The sequence below is a fragment of the Mauremys mutica genome, chromosome 10 (assembly GCF_020497125.1).
Source record: "Mauremys mutica isolate MM-2020 ecotype Southern chromosome 10, ASM2049712v1, whole genome shotgun sequence".
NCBI classification, from domain to species: domain Eukaryota; kingdom Metazoa; phylum Chordata; order Testudines; family Geoemydidae; genus Mauremys; species Mauremys mutica.
In genome coordinates this window covers 38947144-38962766 of record NC_059081.1, presented here as the reverse complement: position 1 = coordinate 38962766, position 15623 = coordinate 38947144, and the positions used below count along the sequence as shown (strand labels likewise).

General features: G+C 40.1%; 1 protein-coding gene across 3 annotated transcripts in view; it reads left to right on the top strand.

Annotated features, from left to right (window-relative positions):
- SLC25A12 (solute carrier family 25 member 12) overlaps positions 1–15623 on the top strand; it is a 95197-nt gene that overhangs the window by 62868 nt on the left and 16706 nt on the right. For all 3 annotated transcript variants that reach the window (XM_045032381.1, XM_045032380.1, XM_045032377.1), the window contains exons 10-13: positions 8746–8830; positions 9946–10104; positions 14276–14328; positions 14583–14663. In XM_045032381.1, the coding sequence (XP_044888316.1) occupies positions 8746–8830; positions 9946–10104; positions 14276–14328; positions 14583–14663 (378 nt within the window). The remainder of the gene's footprint in view (positions 1–8745; positions 8831–9945; positions 10105–14275; positions 14329–14582; positions 14664–15623) is intronic.

Below are 15623 nucleotides of genomic sequence, written 5' to 3'. Positions count from 1 at the left end.
CTTGGGAACTGATAAAGATAAATTGTTTTCCAAACAATAGAGTTTTATTGAGTAATGAAAACACGTAAAAATAATTCTGTGCAAGTTAAAAGCAAATACATTAAAACCTTGATAAATTTATAGAGCAAAGCTTAAAGAAGAGGAAGGAATGTCCATGTCCATTTTAGCTATACATACATCGACCGTGGCTCTCTCAGGTCAGGGTATGTGAATCTGTGATTGTGCTTAATGTCCCTGATGTGGAGTGGTAGGGGTAGGGATTCAGCCCCTGATGCCATGTGGAATGTTGAGGGAGGTATAGAGAGGTGCTATACTGGAGTTCTCCAGGGACTGCAGAGGGAGGTGAGGCAGGATTGTTGACCACGTGTAGGTCCATAAGAGTCTGTAGCATCTCTATTTTCCACCAGAGAAGCCTCATTATGTCCTGGTGCATCTCCTTCTCCTGTTCCTGCTGCAACTCCTGGGCCTTTCTTCTGCTGCTTTTTTCTTCTCCGTACAGTCTGTAATATTCATCCTCCAGGCCCTCTGCTCACAGTCTGATGCAGCACTGGCTTGCAGGATTTCACTGAACATATCATCCTGAGTCCTCTTCTTTCTTCTTATCTGGCTCAGATGTTCCATCGGTCTGAAGGGAGAACCCTTCAAGGCCCCAACAGCAGCAGCTACAGATAAAACACTCAGAGGTACCATTGTCCGTATAGTCACAATGGAAAGTGAATGTTAAGGTTCAGAACTCCCTTTCCTTGTTCTGCTAAAGTTTTAAATGAGACATGCTTATCGACTCTTCTGCTGGGATTGCTTGTGTACAGTGTCACACACAGCACCAGTCTTATGGCCTGCCACGGGTGAGGAAAATGAGGGGGGAATTGCTTGGTTGCATGAAACTATGAGTATAGGGAAATGGCACTGAATACTGGCACCATTTTCCACAGTCAGTGGTGATTTTAGCTGATATCTCATTCCTGAGGGTAACAAAGGGTAACAGAAAGCACAGCTGCTGCTGCTGCCCCAAAGCTGTCCGGGCCTGTATGCTGCTAGCTTGTATATGGCAGTGGCATGGGTAAGTGTCCTACTGCGGAGGAAGAAATAAGGCTGCCATCCTTAGAAGCCTTTGGGAGAGGATTGCAGAGTACCTCCATAAAAGTTTCATCAAGATTTCTCAGGATTCAAGGGACATCCCTGTCTATATAAACAAACTTCTCCACATGGCATCCTCTGCCTAACTGTACAGGGGAGTGAAAAGTGAGTAACTCTACCTCTTTGTTGTACTGCTACCTCTTCTAAAGTACAAGTGAATACATGAAAAGTCAATAGCTGTATCCTCTGTAATAGGAAATAAATGTAGTGTCTTACTCAAGGTTCCTTCCTCTGCATCGGTCTTGACTGCAGGGACTGACTGGACTGCTACGGAATCATTAACAGATCCTGGCTAACCACATAGCTGGAGCTCCGCCCCCACCACTTGCATGTCTCCCATCCTCCTCCTCCTCCTCCTCCTTCTGAACCTCTCTGTTCATGCCAAGGGCCGGTGACTTAGACTTCTCTGAGGTATACATGGTGGTGTGCAGGATGGTGGTGGGATCTCTGCTAAGTAGGGCATGCAACTCTTTGCAAAAGCAGCAGGTCTGCAGCTCAGCACTCAATCAACTGTTGGTCTTCCTGCCTTCCGGTATGTCTGCCGCAGGTTCTTCGCTTTCACGGAGCACAGCCACTGATCTGTGTCATACCTGTTCTCCCACATCCCCTGTGCAATCTGCTCATGGATGTCCACGTTACTATGGGTGATCCATAGCTGTGCCTGCACAGCCTCTTCTCCCCATAAGCCAAGGAGATCCAAGATCTCCTGTCTACTCCAGGCATGTATATCTGGCCTGCTCAGCTGGGCAGTTATGCACAACAGTGGAGAGCTGCTAAGTGTGCTTGCCACGGTGGACAACTAGGAAAAGACATTTCAAAAATTCACAGAGTTTTAAAGGGAGCAGGCCTTCTGGTCTCCCTGACCCCTGGGCAGTGGAGTTCACAACTGTGACTGGAGTGGTCAGTGTCAGTCATTGTGGGACATCTGCTAGAAGCCTGTTAGGGTCAACATAGATAACGCAATGTCTATATTTGTTTTGTGTCAACCTCGGTACATCAACTATGGCTCAACACTGCTCAGGTCTTACTATGTCGGCGAAATGGAGAACTTACATCAGTGGGAGACAAATTTAAGTGTAGACACATGCTTAACTAGGTCAACACAAAGCGGCTTATGTTGACCTAACTTTGTAGTGTATACCAGGCCTCAGCTACTTTGTGCTGGTAGTACAGTCACTCTCTGCATCTCCAGTGTTTTTGCAGTGACTGCTGTCACTCAAGCTAGGCTAACTTTACAGTGAAGACAAGCCCTGAAACACAATTATGCAGCAAATTCAGAAAGAAGGACATATATGTGGCAGATTAAATGATTACATAATCACGCTGCCTTGACTGTGATTGTTTACATTGAGTAGTAACTGTGCTAAGAGCTGAAAAATCAATGAAAAAATGCGGTACTTGAGCCTAAATGTCACTGCAATACGTTTTATTTATACTTTCAGTCTATAATGTATATATAGAAAGTCTATTTCATTCTAGAAGTATGGAGCTGTACCTTTAAAAGTAAGTCTCAAGAAGGTACAGCTAAATCCAGTGTTACCCTGAACTCTTGCCTGCTGCCCAAAGGATGTCTCCTCATCCTTTTTCCTTGTTATGTAAAACAGAGATAAATTCTTCAGCTTCTTTATGTGCACATTATTACCATCGTTTCCCTTTTCTAGGTTCCCACTTTCTGAAAATCTGAGTGATTTAGCCATCTATCCATCCTTTAGTCTACCTTTGGAATTTTTAGAGTGCCTGTCACCACAGTGTCTATGGCTGTGTCTACACTGACAAAGATGGAACCCTAATTCTCCATCATTGTGCAGTGGTGTACCTCCACTCATGATAGAAAAGGTGGAATATGTACTGAGTAGAGATAATTAATATGGTGGTTAAAAACACCTGAGCCTTGTGTATTATACAGCTTACACCATTGTTACCATGTTTGGAACTGTGAATTGGGGCATCCTGTTTTTGCCATCCTGTATAAAAGACCCAAGAACTGGTGCAGAAAGTGAGAACTGAGAAAGATATATTACTAGTTTCTTCAAGCAGCCAGGATGGATGTGTCAAATGCACGCAATGCTGTATAGCTTTCTGCCAGATGAAAAAGAGATGATCCCAGAAATGTGTCCCAGTGACACTGCATTACTGAGCGAGCAGAGCTTTCCTCTCCAGGATGCCCAATATGTTGAGTGTCTACCTAGTCTAGTGGCCATGTGGGTTACCATCTCCAAAAACACAAAGACTTACCTGAAATCTCAAGAGCTTTACGAGTAATCAAGGACTTTATAAAGTCCCTTGCTTGAACTCCTCAGCTCAGTTGGGTTAAAGTACCATATGTGTTTTGGAAACTGAGATTTCTTTGAATTCACAAGAAAGTCTATGGAAGTCCAAGCCTTGGATCAGTCCCTGAGGAAATCTTAAACCTATTCTGCTGCTGTGGTTGAGAGGTTGTCCCATGGAGGGTATGGTCTTGAGCAGAGTGATTTATGATGAAATTCTGTGCACAATCTGTGGCTCATCATATACATTTTGGTCACCTTCTCTGAAGTGGAGTTGAGCAGAATCAGTTTCTGGAGGGTTCTTCCCTGTTTCTACTTTGTTTAAATCCTTATGGGTAAATACGTACCTGAGCTGATGAAATAGGAGTCTACAAAAGTTACATACAGGTAATGCTTTATTTTGTAGACTTTTGTGGCAATCCATTCCATCTTTCCTTGCCTGCAGAAATCTGTTTCTATTAATCTGGACTGATAAAAAGGACTTTGAGAAATACTGTACTGTCAAAAACATGCATTGCATTTTATGGTGTTATATTTGGTTTTCATTAGTGCCTTCAGATAGAGTGCTGTAGCTTTTCCTTGGTCAGAATTATTTTTGTAGCTCACCTATGTGGTAAAAGGAGTGTGGAGAAAAAAAAAGTTTTGCTCAGCTAGGACTGTTCTTTCCTTTCTTGATGTAGCATCATCATCCTCCATTCAGAATGCTGTTGCAAAGATCATTTTCTTAACCTGTGATTTTGATTGTTATCCCTGCCTTTGCAGCCCTCCACTGGCTCCCTCTTCACTAGTGCATCAAACATAAGCTGTTTGTATTCACTATCAAGATCTTGAATCTCACCTCTGATCAGCCCATGATGCCAGCCTCCATTGTCCACTTACTGATTTTGCAGATAAGCACTTTTGTGCTTTCTCCCATGCTGCCCCTCATGCAGGAGCGGCTCTACAAATTTGGCCGCCCCAAGCAGTCATGCCTGGGAGGCGCCCCCGAGCCGCGGGAGCAGCGGACCTCCCGCGGGCATGACTGCGGAGGGTCCGCTGGTCGCGCGGCTCGGCTGGACCTCCCGCAGCTGCGGGCGGTTCGCTGGTCCGGCGGCTCCGGTTGAGCTGCCGCAGGCATGCCTGCGGGAGGTCCAGCCGAGCCGCGGGACCAGCGAACCGTCCGCAGTCATGCCTGCGGGAGGTCCACTGGAGCCACCGGCCGAGCGTCCCCTCTGCAGTCATGCCTGCGGCAGGTCCGCTGCTCCCGGGGCTCCGGTGGACCTCCCGCAGGCATGACTGCGGCAGGTCCGCCGGCCCAGCCTGCCGCCCCCCGGGAAAGGGCCGCCCCAGGCGGGTGCTTGCCCCGCTGGGCTCTGGAGCCGGCCCTGCCCTCATGCTTGGGAGGGGCTCCCCACAAATATCCTGAAAGCTATCTCATTGTCCACTTTCAGAACCCTCCTGAAAACTCTACTTTGTCATGATGTTTACAATACACTTGACAATGGTTAGGCTGCTGGTGTGCTGAGATCACTGCCTATTGTGCTGACCAGTAATGTCTCACTGTTTCCTTGTGAGTCTGTCTGTCTGTATCCCTCTGTTATCTCTTGTCTTATACTTAGATTATGCAGTGTTGTGGTAGTCTTTTTTGCCAACAGAAGTTAATCCAATAAAAGATATTACTTCACCGGCCTTGTCTCTCTCATACTTAGATTGTAAACTCTTTGGGGCAGGGATCATCTTTTTTGTTCTGTGTTTAAACAGTGCCTAGCACAATGGGGTCCTGGTCCATGACTAGTGTTCCTAGGCACTGTGGTAATAATAATAAGCACAGAATGTATATTCCTTCCACCTTCCCACTTTTGGAATAAGACATTATTCATGCTGCCTATTCTGCTCCGTTTTAAAACATGCAGATTAGAAGGAATAGTCACTTAATTTTCTTTATGTTCCTGAATCAGCAGGGGGTGAACTTCGATCTCCATTGCACTTTATTATCTTATTGTATTCTATGATCTATACTGGGGAGGATATGTTATCAAATCCTAGAGAAGGATAAGAAATTCTGTGAGGTCTAAAAAGTATCTACCTTGCAAGGGAGCTATGCTTGGGAAGAGAAATAGAGATGTTTCTACAGTGACTCTAAATGACCCCTAAATTCTGGTTTGTTTTTTTTAGAAAAAAATAATGAAATGTAACATAGAAAAATTAATGTAAATATCTCTTCAGTAAATTTAGTATGAATGAAACTTAGGGCTTGTCTACACTACTCCATAGTGTGAGTTGCACTTAAACTGCCCTGTGTGAATGTTGATGGCAAGAATGAAAAGGTACCGAGTTTGTGTGCAAATCTTTATGCTCTGCAGTTCCACACCCCTGTAGTCAGCACTACAGCTCAGTGTAGACATAGCTTGTCAGCCATGTTTGCTGATTATTTGATTAATGTAAGAGTTTGTCTATAGTGCAAAGAAAGGTGTCTTCTGAACTAGGGTAAAAATAGAAATGAAGACATGGCAACTGGGCTTTTAACTCGTTAGCCGCTCAAGTTCAACTCCATGCTCCCCGTAGGCTTTAGCTTGAATTAAAAGCTGAGTTGCTGTGTCTTCACTGCTATTTTAACCCAAGTTAGCTAACCCATGTTAAAAACACTCCTTTTTTTCAGTGTTGACATATCTTAAGACTTTTTTAAACCTAGCAGTTGAATATCAGTATACAGTGGTTAGATGGGGATGACAGCTTCAGTAATTTTCTGTTTATAAATATGCATGATCTGAAAGCTATAGCATTAATTATATTTATTTACATTTGAACACAAGTGAACCACAAACTATAGTGAACGCTTATTTAATAGGATGAAAGTGACTTTTGTTCCACAAAGAATTTGAGTATTAACATCCGGATTTAAGTCTGAGTATAATGCTTTGATTTTGATAAGACTCTGATGCTTACAAGGAAGAGACTAGCTTTAAAAGATTAAAGAGAAGCAAGTGTGCTGAAGACAGAAGAAAACTGCAGGGATAAAAGAACTAGTCCTTTTTCAAGTCTTTTAGGAGTTCATTGCTTTTTGACATAAATCGAGACACCATTTTACTTTGGGATTTATTTTAGTGTTGCTTTTTTCAGTATGAATTTTTTTGAGATTCATGAGGAAATTCTTCAGATTTATCTTTCTTTTCCATGGCACGCATTGGGAAAATATATTTCTGATCTTAACTAAAGATTTTTCTTTTGATGTAATCTTATGAGGTTTTTTTTTATCCATGCGCACAGTTGATAAATATCTGATGTGACTTCAGAATATTCTCCATTCTTCTCTGTTAGGCTGTATTCCAGCAAGCCATTCTGGAAGAAAATATCTTGGGGAAGGAAATTCTTGATGGCTGTGTATATTGTGGAAGGCCTGTGTAAAAGTTTCATTATATTTTAAAAGAAGTGAGCTCATCTTAATGTCATAGTTGCCAATCCTATATAGTACTTTGTACTTCATGAGCAGCATGAAGCCTTACTAATTTCAGTGGAGCAGTTCAGCAGCATGCCACACAATGCAGGATCAAGGACATTCAGTGGATGTCTGCTAAGATTTTAGAAGACACTAACAAAGATCAGTGACATAAAATTTTGTGACATAAAACTGCACCATCCCTCTGCTTGGGACTGTTTGCATGAGGGAACTTTTAAATGTCCCATTGAAATACACACAGTAATATCCTTCAAAAATAAACAAATAAATAAATCTGCCCAATCAAAGTGCAAAAGAATTGTGGACCCCAAAATTATATAATCTCTGCAATGTTTGCTGTATTCTCCACACTTATTTAATAAAATCAAGTAAAGCAAAATATACCAATATATTATAACTTCAGGTTTGTACCTGTGCAACAGAATTTCAATACCAACAGGGCTGCTTAAATTAATTTGCTGCAGTGCCTGCTGCATGGCAATGGCTATTTCACTCCCCAGTGCTGCAGCAAGCTCAGCACAACTCATTTAAGCAATCTTAGTGATAGATCCTTTTTAAAATACACTCCTGTGGATATAGGAACTGTATTTTCAGTAAAACGCCATATATCTTCTAATGCATATTCACGTGTTCATGATGTGTGGTCTAAGAGCAAAACCTTTCCGTAACATCCTGGGGCCTCTTCAAGATCTAAATATACTGTCGGGATTGTTGGGGTCATCTGCTGTGGGGCAAATGGCTTTAAAAAAGTGGGGGGAATGGGGCAAGGAGATATACTTATATATCTGTTGATATTCCCCCCCCTTGCTTGTACAACCACAGGATAAGCAAGAGGGGACTTTGATGACTAATTTTGATTGTAAGGCCTTGGAGGCAGGGTCTTGGTTTTTGTGTCTATACAGCACTGTGCATATCTCTGGCAAAGTAAAAATATCACCCTTACTATGCCAGACCAGATACTTCTCTGACTTGAACACAGTTAATTCCCAATAATTTCCATTTGATCTCAATTCACAATTTTGAATCATTCACTTTTTTTGGAGTGGGAGGAGGGGACTAGACTTGCTGCCATCTTCCTTTCCTTCTGTGTGCAATTCATCTTACACTCAATGAACAAACTCTCCTCTACCCCACTGATTTCTGTTTGGCCCAGTTTGCATACTTTACAGAATGCCTCATCAGTGCAAGTTAGACTACTTTGCTACTGGCACCTTTTTTCTAACTAGTTGACATCACTACATCAGTCTCTGTAGACTTTTTCCTTGCAGATGTACATTTGTTTAAGTCTATCATTGAAAAATTCCAAGGCCATGTACTGCTTTGTTACTCTAGCATACGTCAGTGAAATCTGAGGTTCATCATTATAACTTAAAACAAAAGTCAACCCTATATTTATAACTTATTAACCTTGCAGCAGTGTTAGGAAGACTAGATAACTTTTTTCCTTGCTTTTGAGACTGTAAAGTGCTGTATGTGCTAAGTAGGGATATCTAATGCATACATATTGATAAAACATAGACTATATTGATGATGCTCTTGATTGTATGAGGTGCTGAGCTCTGTCTCTGAGGCCCTCAAAGCTTATTGAAATCAGTGGGAGTAGAAGGCGCTCACCAACTCATAGAATCGAGCCCCACAGAAGGGAAAAATCATAAATTAAAAGTATCACATAAAGAAATCATTTTTAAAACTGTTTCTTTGGTCAGACAAGAAGTATAGGAGGTAGCACTATATGAGAGATTTATTTGAAAATGTGCTGTTTCTGTTATGCCAAAGGAGGATTATCCAGTCTTTTTTCCCTTGAACTAAAGCTGCTGTTCTGTCAAATTTTTTCTTTAATTTTACAAAAGCCAGTTCATAGGCTGCTTCAGTTTCTCACATGTCTCCCTCCTCCTTCCCCCCCAGCAATCTTATGGCGGTATGGGCAGGCCTATCTGGCTCCAAGTAGCAGAGTCTGCTTACAGGTTCACTTTGGGCTCAGTTGCTGGAGGTGAGTGACATGTCTCTGTACTGTTTTCAAGGCTGGGGTTAATGTAATATTATCTCACCAGACTAAAGGAGATCCTCTAAGGTGCAGTTCATTGTTTGAAAGGGTAAGGACTGGAGAGCTCTGTGAAGTGCTCTTTATTTTTACCTATGATCAGAAGACTTGGCAGAACGTTGCAGTGGCACCTCTGGCTCCACACAGTCTTCAGGGCAAAACGTTCATAATGATATAGGCTTTCTGGATGCAGTATTGCACTGCCATTGATTATATTTGATGGGAGTGATACCAAAAACATAAGAACAAAATTGAGAGGGGAAAAAACTGAAGATTTTGCTGTCTACATAATTATAAACAAACTTTTTTTTATTTTGTTAGCTTTTGTCAATTTTCCCCAATATAGTTTTTGAACATTTTAAAATGCCTTAAAAAAATCTATATTCTAATGGTGTCACAAGGTTTTGTCCTTCATTTTTTGTAATAGCATTTGAAGGCTTTGTGTTTCAGTGACTTTTTGCTTAAGACATATTGTACGTTAGGGGTGAAATTCAACCCCTTCTACTCCTACACAGCCTGACTAAATGATCATTGTGCAGAAAACTACTCCAGGGTTGGGAGGGCCAGAATCCATCACATAGCCTGCAGGAAGGGTTCAGAGAGCCACTGAATATGTGCTTCCAGATACCCACCAGCTATGCAGCCGAACAGGTGAAGTAACACTGCATTCTGAGCCTTCTGCAGTCCTTACAACCTTTGGCAAATTTCAGACAAGGAGAACAGATTATTTTACTTATTCACTTTTCTGTGGTTCTCATCACTATAATATCTGAGCACCGCACAAATACAAATATTAATTCTTACAACATCCTTGTGAGGTTGGGAAGTATCCTGAATAATTCTTTTGATCCACCAAGGATGCCACATTATCCATCCAAGATTTCTTTTTCTGCCTCGTGTTCTGCCATCAACTTTCCCTTGCAGTGCCCATAAACTTGCATTACCCTCTGAACCTCATGTTTTGGGTCACTGCTGTAGAAAACTAGTACTTCTTTTTAACAGTCAAGTGCAATATACACACCTGTCGTACTGTAGAAATAATATTTTGTAATTTTTGCTTATAGCTGTGGGAGCCACTGCTGTGTATCCCATAGACCTGGTGAAGACACGAATGCAGAATCAGCGCTCCTCTGGTTCAGTTGTGGGAGAATTAATGTATAAAAATAGCTATGACTGTTTTAAAAAAGTTTTGCGTTATGAAGGATTTTTTGGGCTTTACAGAGGTAAGTGAATAAATCAAAGGTATCTAGTGATTTTCTTCATCCAATGTATCAACAGCCAGCCCCTTATGGAAACATCAAAAACCCCCTTGATAATCGGAACAATTCTGCTTCTATTTCATGTAGCTGAACTGAGTATTTATCTTCTCGATCAGTGTCATTATAAACACTTGCTTGAAAAAACAAGATCTTTGTTCCTCTGCTGCTATTTACATTGCTTGAAGTCCTGATTTTCTGGGGCATTATGGGTGCTGTGGACTTGATTGTTATCTCACAAACAAAGGATTGTGACTGTAGGTGGGAGATAAACAGCAGGAGCAGATGCGTGTCTAAGGAGCAAAGATCCTATTTTAATGCAAATATTTGTTAGAGAAGGATGAGAAATACATAATAGATGACAGAAACAGAATAATTTGAAATGTAATGTCTGAACTAAGGGTCAAATCCTGCCCATCATACTCAAGCAAGTAGTCTCATGCTTTTAATGGTTCTGTTCACATGAGTGATAAATGGGATTTGCTCCATGATTTGTAAATGTTTCCTTAGGAAAAACTAAACATCATTCGCTAGTTGAAACCTTCCTTGTTTTTTGTTGCTGCCTACTATTGTATTAGTTCTAAAATATGAATAATATGTCTCCTATTTTGTACATTTGATTATCAGTATAGTACTGATTCTAAAGTCTAGGATGAGAAATTAAAACTGCTTTTTGTCAATCAAGTGCTTCAATGTACTCAAATATAGGTTGTCCATCTTCTGTTTTTAGCTCGGTCATATTCCAAAGTACTGTTACTATTTCAAGTCATATGGTTGGGGCCCTTCTAACTGGTCATCTGAAATCGTTGCGTTTAACCAACCCCTGTATTCTTATTTACCATTTGATGTAACTTAATTGTGTTCACAAAAACTTTCTCCAGCTGCCATAGGAGTACTTCTTAAGTTGGTTCTTTTCCTTGGGGTGGAGTTCCCCATCTCCTTGATGTTCCCTGTCTGGGTAGTCTGCATTGTGCTGTGTCCATGGAGGCATTGGTAATCTTCCAATTTATTTAAGGGATAGCCCCTGAGCAGTTTTTACACTAGGGAATCCAGTTAAAACTAGACTGCTCTGATTAAAGAGGTTTTAATAATCTCATTATTTGTGGTACGTCATTAATGTACGACTTTTACGTTGTCTTTCTGGGGGCTTGCAATGAAAGTGAACACAAAGGTAGGGATATATTAGGGATGACATAGTTAGTGTAGCACAGCTTTTGTTATGGCTCTTGCTAGTAATTTATCTTACTGGTAAATAGATTTGCTTTCCAGTTTTGCTAATTGTTTCACAAGAACAATTTTACCCCTTAATTCATAATTTAAAATTTCACCAGAAACCCCATCACTTCTCTTCCTTTTCTAGTGTATTGACAGTATCCTCCTTTCCTTTTTCTTAGTCAGTAGCTTTGCATTGGAGCTTCTGGGTTTGATGTTCTCTGACTTTTGATTGTTGCTAACAGTACCATTGTTGCCTCTTTTTGTAACCTTTGACAAGCACTTTGAAATCAAAGACTCTCTATACATGAATGAAACAATGTTTTACATTTTTAAAGTATTGCTTAAAATAACCAGTGATCAAAATATTTTTAGATCTGTTCTATACTTGTTCTTTTATTTAGATTGTATGGTCATTTATAGTATTTTTGTGTCCCTGAAAAACGTAAATCTGTGGAGACACTAATACTGAGTTCATAGTGCTAGATTGTTTCCACAACCATGCCAGACTGTCATCATTCCAATTATATAGAAGTAGAAGTACAGAAACATTTATATTGCATTCACAGAAGAGATGCCCAGTGTATCTGTAGGTGGATTCTTATATGCATAAATGTGTTAATTTTAATTGTATTCAGACAGAACAGGACAGTGCAGACGTGATGTGTGTTTTTACTACATAAATTGCATAGAAATAAAGTGATCCCTTACAGGAATGCTTCATTTTTTATTAATATCTGTCATAAGGCTACTAGATTCTGCCACCCAACTCCAGAATTAACTCTGAAATGTTTTCTAGATTCCCCTTGCTAGAACTCACTGAATCTCAGGCTCTCTGAGATATAGATTTACGGAGTGTGTGTATGCATGTATTTAACAGCACATAAAAGGCAGTGGGAGGTGGGTCTTGCGGTGTTTTGTCTAGTAGTTTTTTTTTAAACTGTGGGCACTGCAGAGCTGGATTTTCTTTTCACAGTGGATCAGAGACTCAGGCTGGGAGGGCAGTATTTCTTTTTGTCATTGTCAACCTTTCTTTGTATGTAATAAGTACCTTTCCTCAGTGTAGTAAGCCTGTAAATTGCACAGAAAGTACTGGGTTGGAAGAAAACAAGACATTGCATATATTATTTGCTGATCCTTCTGTGTAGGTGCATGTTTTCTGTGGGTTGGCTTAGAGGAAGGTACTATGTAAATTAAATGGGCTGAGTGTGGTGGGTCTTTATACCTCTTTTATTATTTAAATAGCATAATACTTTCATAGATTTTTTTTCTGCCTTACCCTTGCAAGACTGTAGGAAACCTGTGTTTGTGTTGTTTATTGAAGTTGTCCGATATCACCTATAATATTCGTTAAAGCTACAGATATCATCAAAGGGACAAATCAATATTTTATTAACAATTTGTAACCTTTTATTTCTGCAACACATATACTATACTGCATGATTATGCAGAAGATTTAGATTAAAAAGTAACAGGTGCTGATCTAATCCTGGATGTTAGAAAGTTAAGACTGCCATCTACTGATTTATTCTTTTAAATCAGTCTGCTCCTAGAAAGGTGTATGAGCAGGTCATGCTTTTGTCATTGATTCGGTTTGACTGACAGTAGTATATATGCAAGAATATTTGCAGGCTGTCTACAAGCAACAAAAAAAAAGTCTCTCTCATCAGCCTCTTCAAAGTAGGTTTTAGGGGTCCATCAACACACACACTTGACAGGATAGAAAACATTTATTAGTAATAATTTTAAAAGTGCATACTACCATGTTGTACTGAAAGAATGGAAATCCTTTAAATCCTTAGATAAGCTGTAGCCTCTAGAAAATTGAGCCCTGTGATTCCATATAGAAGTTAATTGTTAGTTTGTCTTAGGCAGCTGCTGCATGCCAAAATGCAGCCTGTAAACAAAGAACATCTTGAATGGTTTAAAAGTTAAAGTACTGCATGTGCCACCTCATGTGGTACTTGTAGAGAAACTAGTGAATTTGTATTGAATGTTACTTACAACTAACTTTTTTCCCTAATGCTGATCCTCTATATCCATTCTAACTATGTAAGTAAGTAATAGGAAAAAAACCCATACATTTTTGAGTAGTACATTGTCATTTGGGCAAAGGAAAGTTATGTGGTGTTTTGTGTTTTATTAAACAAGTCACCTAAGCAATGGCAACACTTGGCAGTGTGTAACAATGCTTTGCTTATATATCTACTAATGTCTTTTATTTCAGAGACAAGGTGGGTGAGGTAGTATCTTTTTATTGAAGCAAATTTGGTTGGTGCAAGAGACAAGCTTTCAAGCTTTCACATTTTATTTATTTTATGTTAGGAATTTAGACATTTAAAAGGATGCAACCAAACTCGCTTTAGTTATCAAATAGCATGATTATGTGTTTAATGTGAATAAATTAAATCAGGTAGGGAACATCCTTCATCAAAAGTACAAGATAAACTTTTGTAGAGGAGAGATCCAAGCTCAGTCTGCTTTCAGTGTACTGCAAGGATGAAAATATTGGACAGTCATTCTTCAGCCTCACTCTCTCATAGAGTAAATCATTCATTTGTATACTTCATGGGAGAGTGATGCTGAGTAAGGAGGCTAAAAATACTCATGAAAATGATGAATGATCCATTGTCTGAACAAATATTCCAAGCCCCTCCCCTTTTTTACCACTATTTCTGGTTTCACTTGATTATGGAAGGGGGATCCAATTATCCTTTATATTGCCAGTTTCAGCAGAAGTATTAAGATATTCAATTGCATAAGTGCACATTCAGCAGCCAGTGCTACAGCCAGCTCTACATGCAGAACTGGCATTGAGTTCAAAGGAAGTTCCACCTGTGGAGAGGCAGCAGTGTTGGACTCTTACAAAAGTAATATTTTCTTTGATAGAAAAAATGCTTCCTAATGATTTTCTCTATTTCGATAGGCTTGTTACCACAGCTTATAGGTGTTGCTCCAGAAAAGGCCATTAAGCTCACAGTAAGTTTCTCCATTTCTAAATTAATTCTGTCTCTTACTAATTTTTGTCTGATTTGTAGTAATAAAAGACAGGTCTGTTTTCCTGGCATTCCCATGTTTGTAGAAGCAGCTGGGCTTTCTTTCCTTTAAATGCATGAATGATGAACACTTACTAGTGTTCCATTAAGTTTGGTTACAAATGTAATATGTGTTAATCAGAAAAAAAGTTCAAGTAGGAAACTGTTTGTAATATATAAATTGTATATTTTTATTAGGTTAATGATTTTGTCAGAGACAAGTTCACTCAGAGAGATGGTTCCATTCCAGTATTTGCAGAGATCCTTGCTGGAAGTTGTGTAAGTATCAGTCCTGTGCCGTTCATAACTATATTTAAAAAAAGAGAGAGAGAATTCCCACCCTCGCACTGCCCAGTCAGAGTAACAGACAAAGTATAATGTATATTCCATGACATCAGGCAATACCATCCTCTTCCACACAGAAACGTAGGAAAAGTTACTGAAACTCTCTAGTTCTCCATGTGGCATGCCCAAGTCATTGTTTCAGTGCTGTGAGAAAGGGGGCAGGAAATATAGAGTGATCCAGTTCCCAAAGATCTATTCACACACCCTCTTCCAGTCTCATGAATCGTGGACAGCAGCGTGGAATTATGGCCCCTCTGTATTGCTCCTTGCTTCCTTCCACCCTCTCAGTATAGCTAACATATGAGATGTGCTGGCATTGCTGATCCAGCCAAAGCTGCTTGTTACCTCCACCTCTCTTCATTGTTACCTTCAGCGGCAGAGATAAAGTGAATACTGCTGTCAGCAACACTGATGCTGAATGAATCGTATACTCTAAAATTTGCCATGGAAGCCTGCTTTGTGAAGTGGCTGTTTATTACTGCTCCTATCTTTGACTGACCATACTTACCCAGCTCAGTCAGACTGAGTCCCAGGATGAGGTGTCCATAGTTTCAAAGAGTGGGTGCTCCTCTTCCCTTTCCAAAGTTATTGGCATGTTTGGATGGTATTTATACTTTGCGTAAATGGGACAAGATGCTCACTGTCAGTAGTCATTGAGAATACAGTAGAGGGATCATCATCAACTTCCTTTGGTCCTCCCAGAAAAAGTCCCATAGAAGGGGGTTTAAAAACTGACTTGGATAGCCCAGTTCCTGCTGTAAATCTCAAAAGTGAATTAAACCGATGTCTTCACTTGGTATCTTCCGTTTAAAAACAACATAATAGATTGTTAATAGATTGTTTACATAAATGTAAGGAGATTGAATAACAGTATATACTGGCTTTGAGCTAACA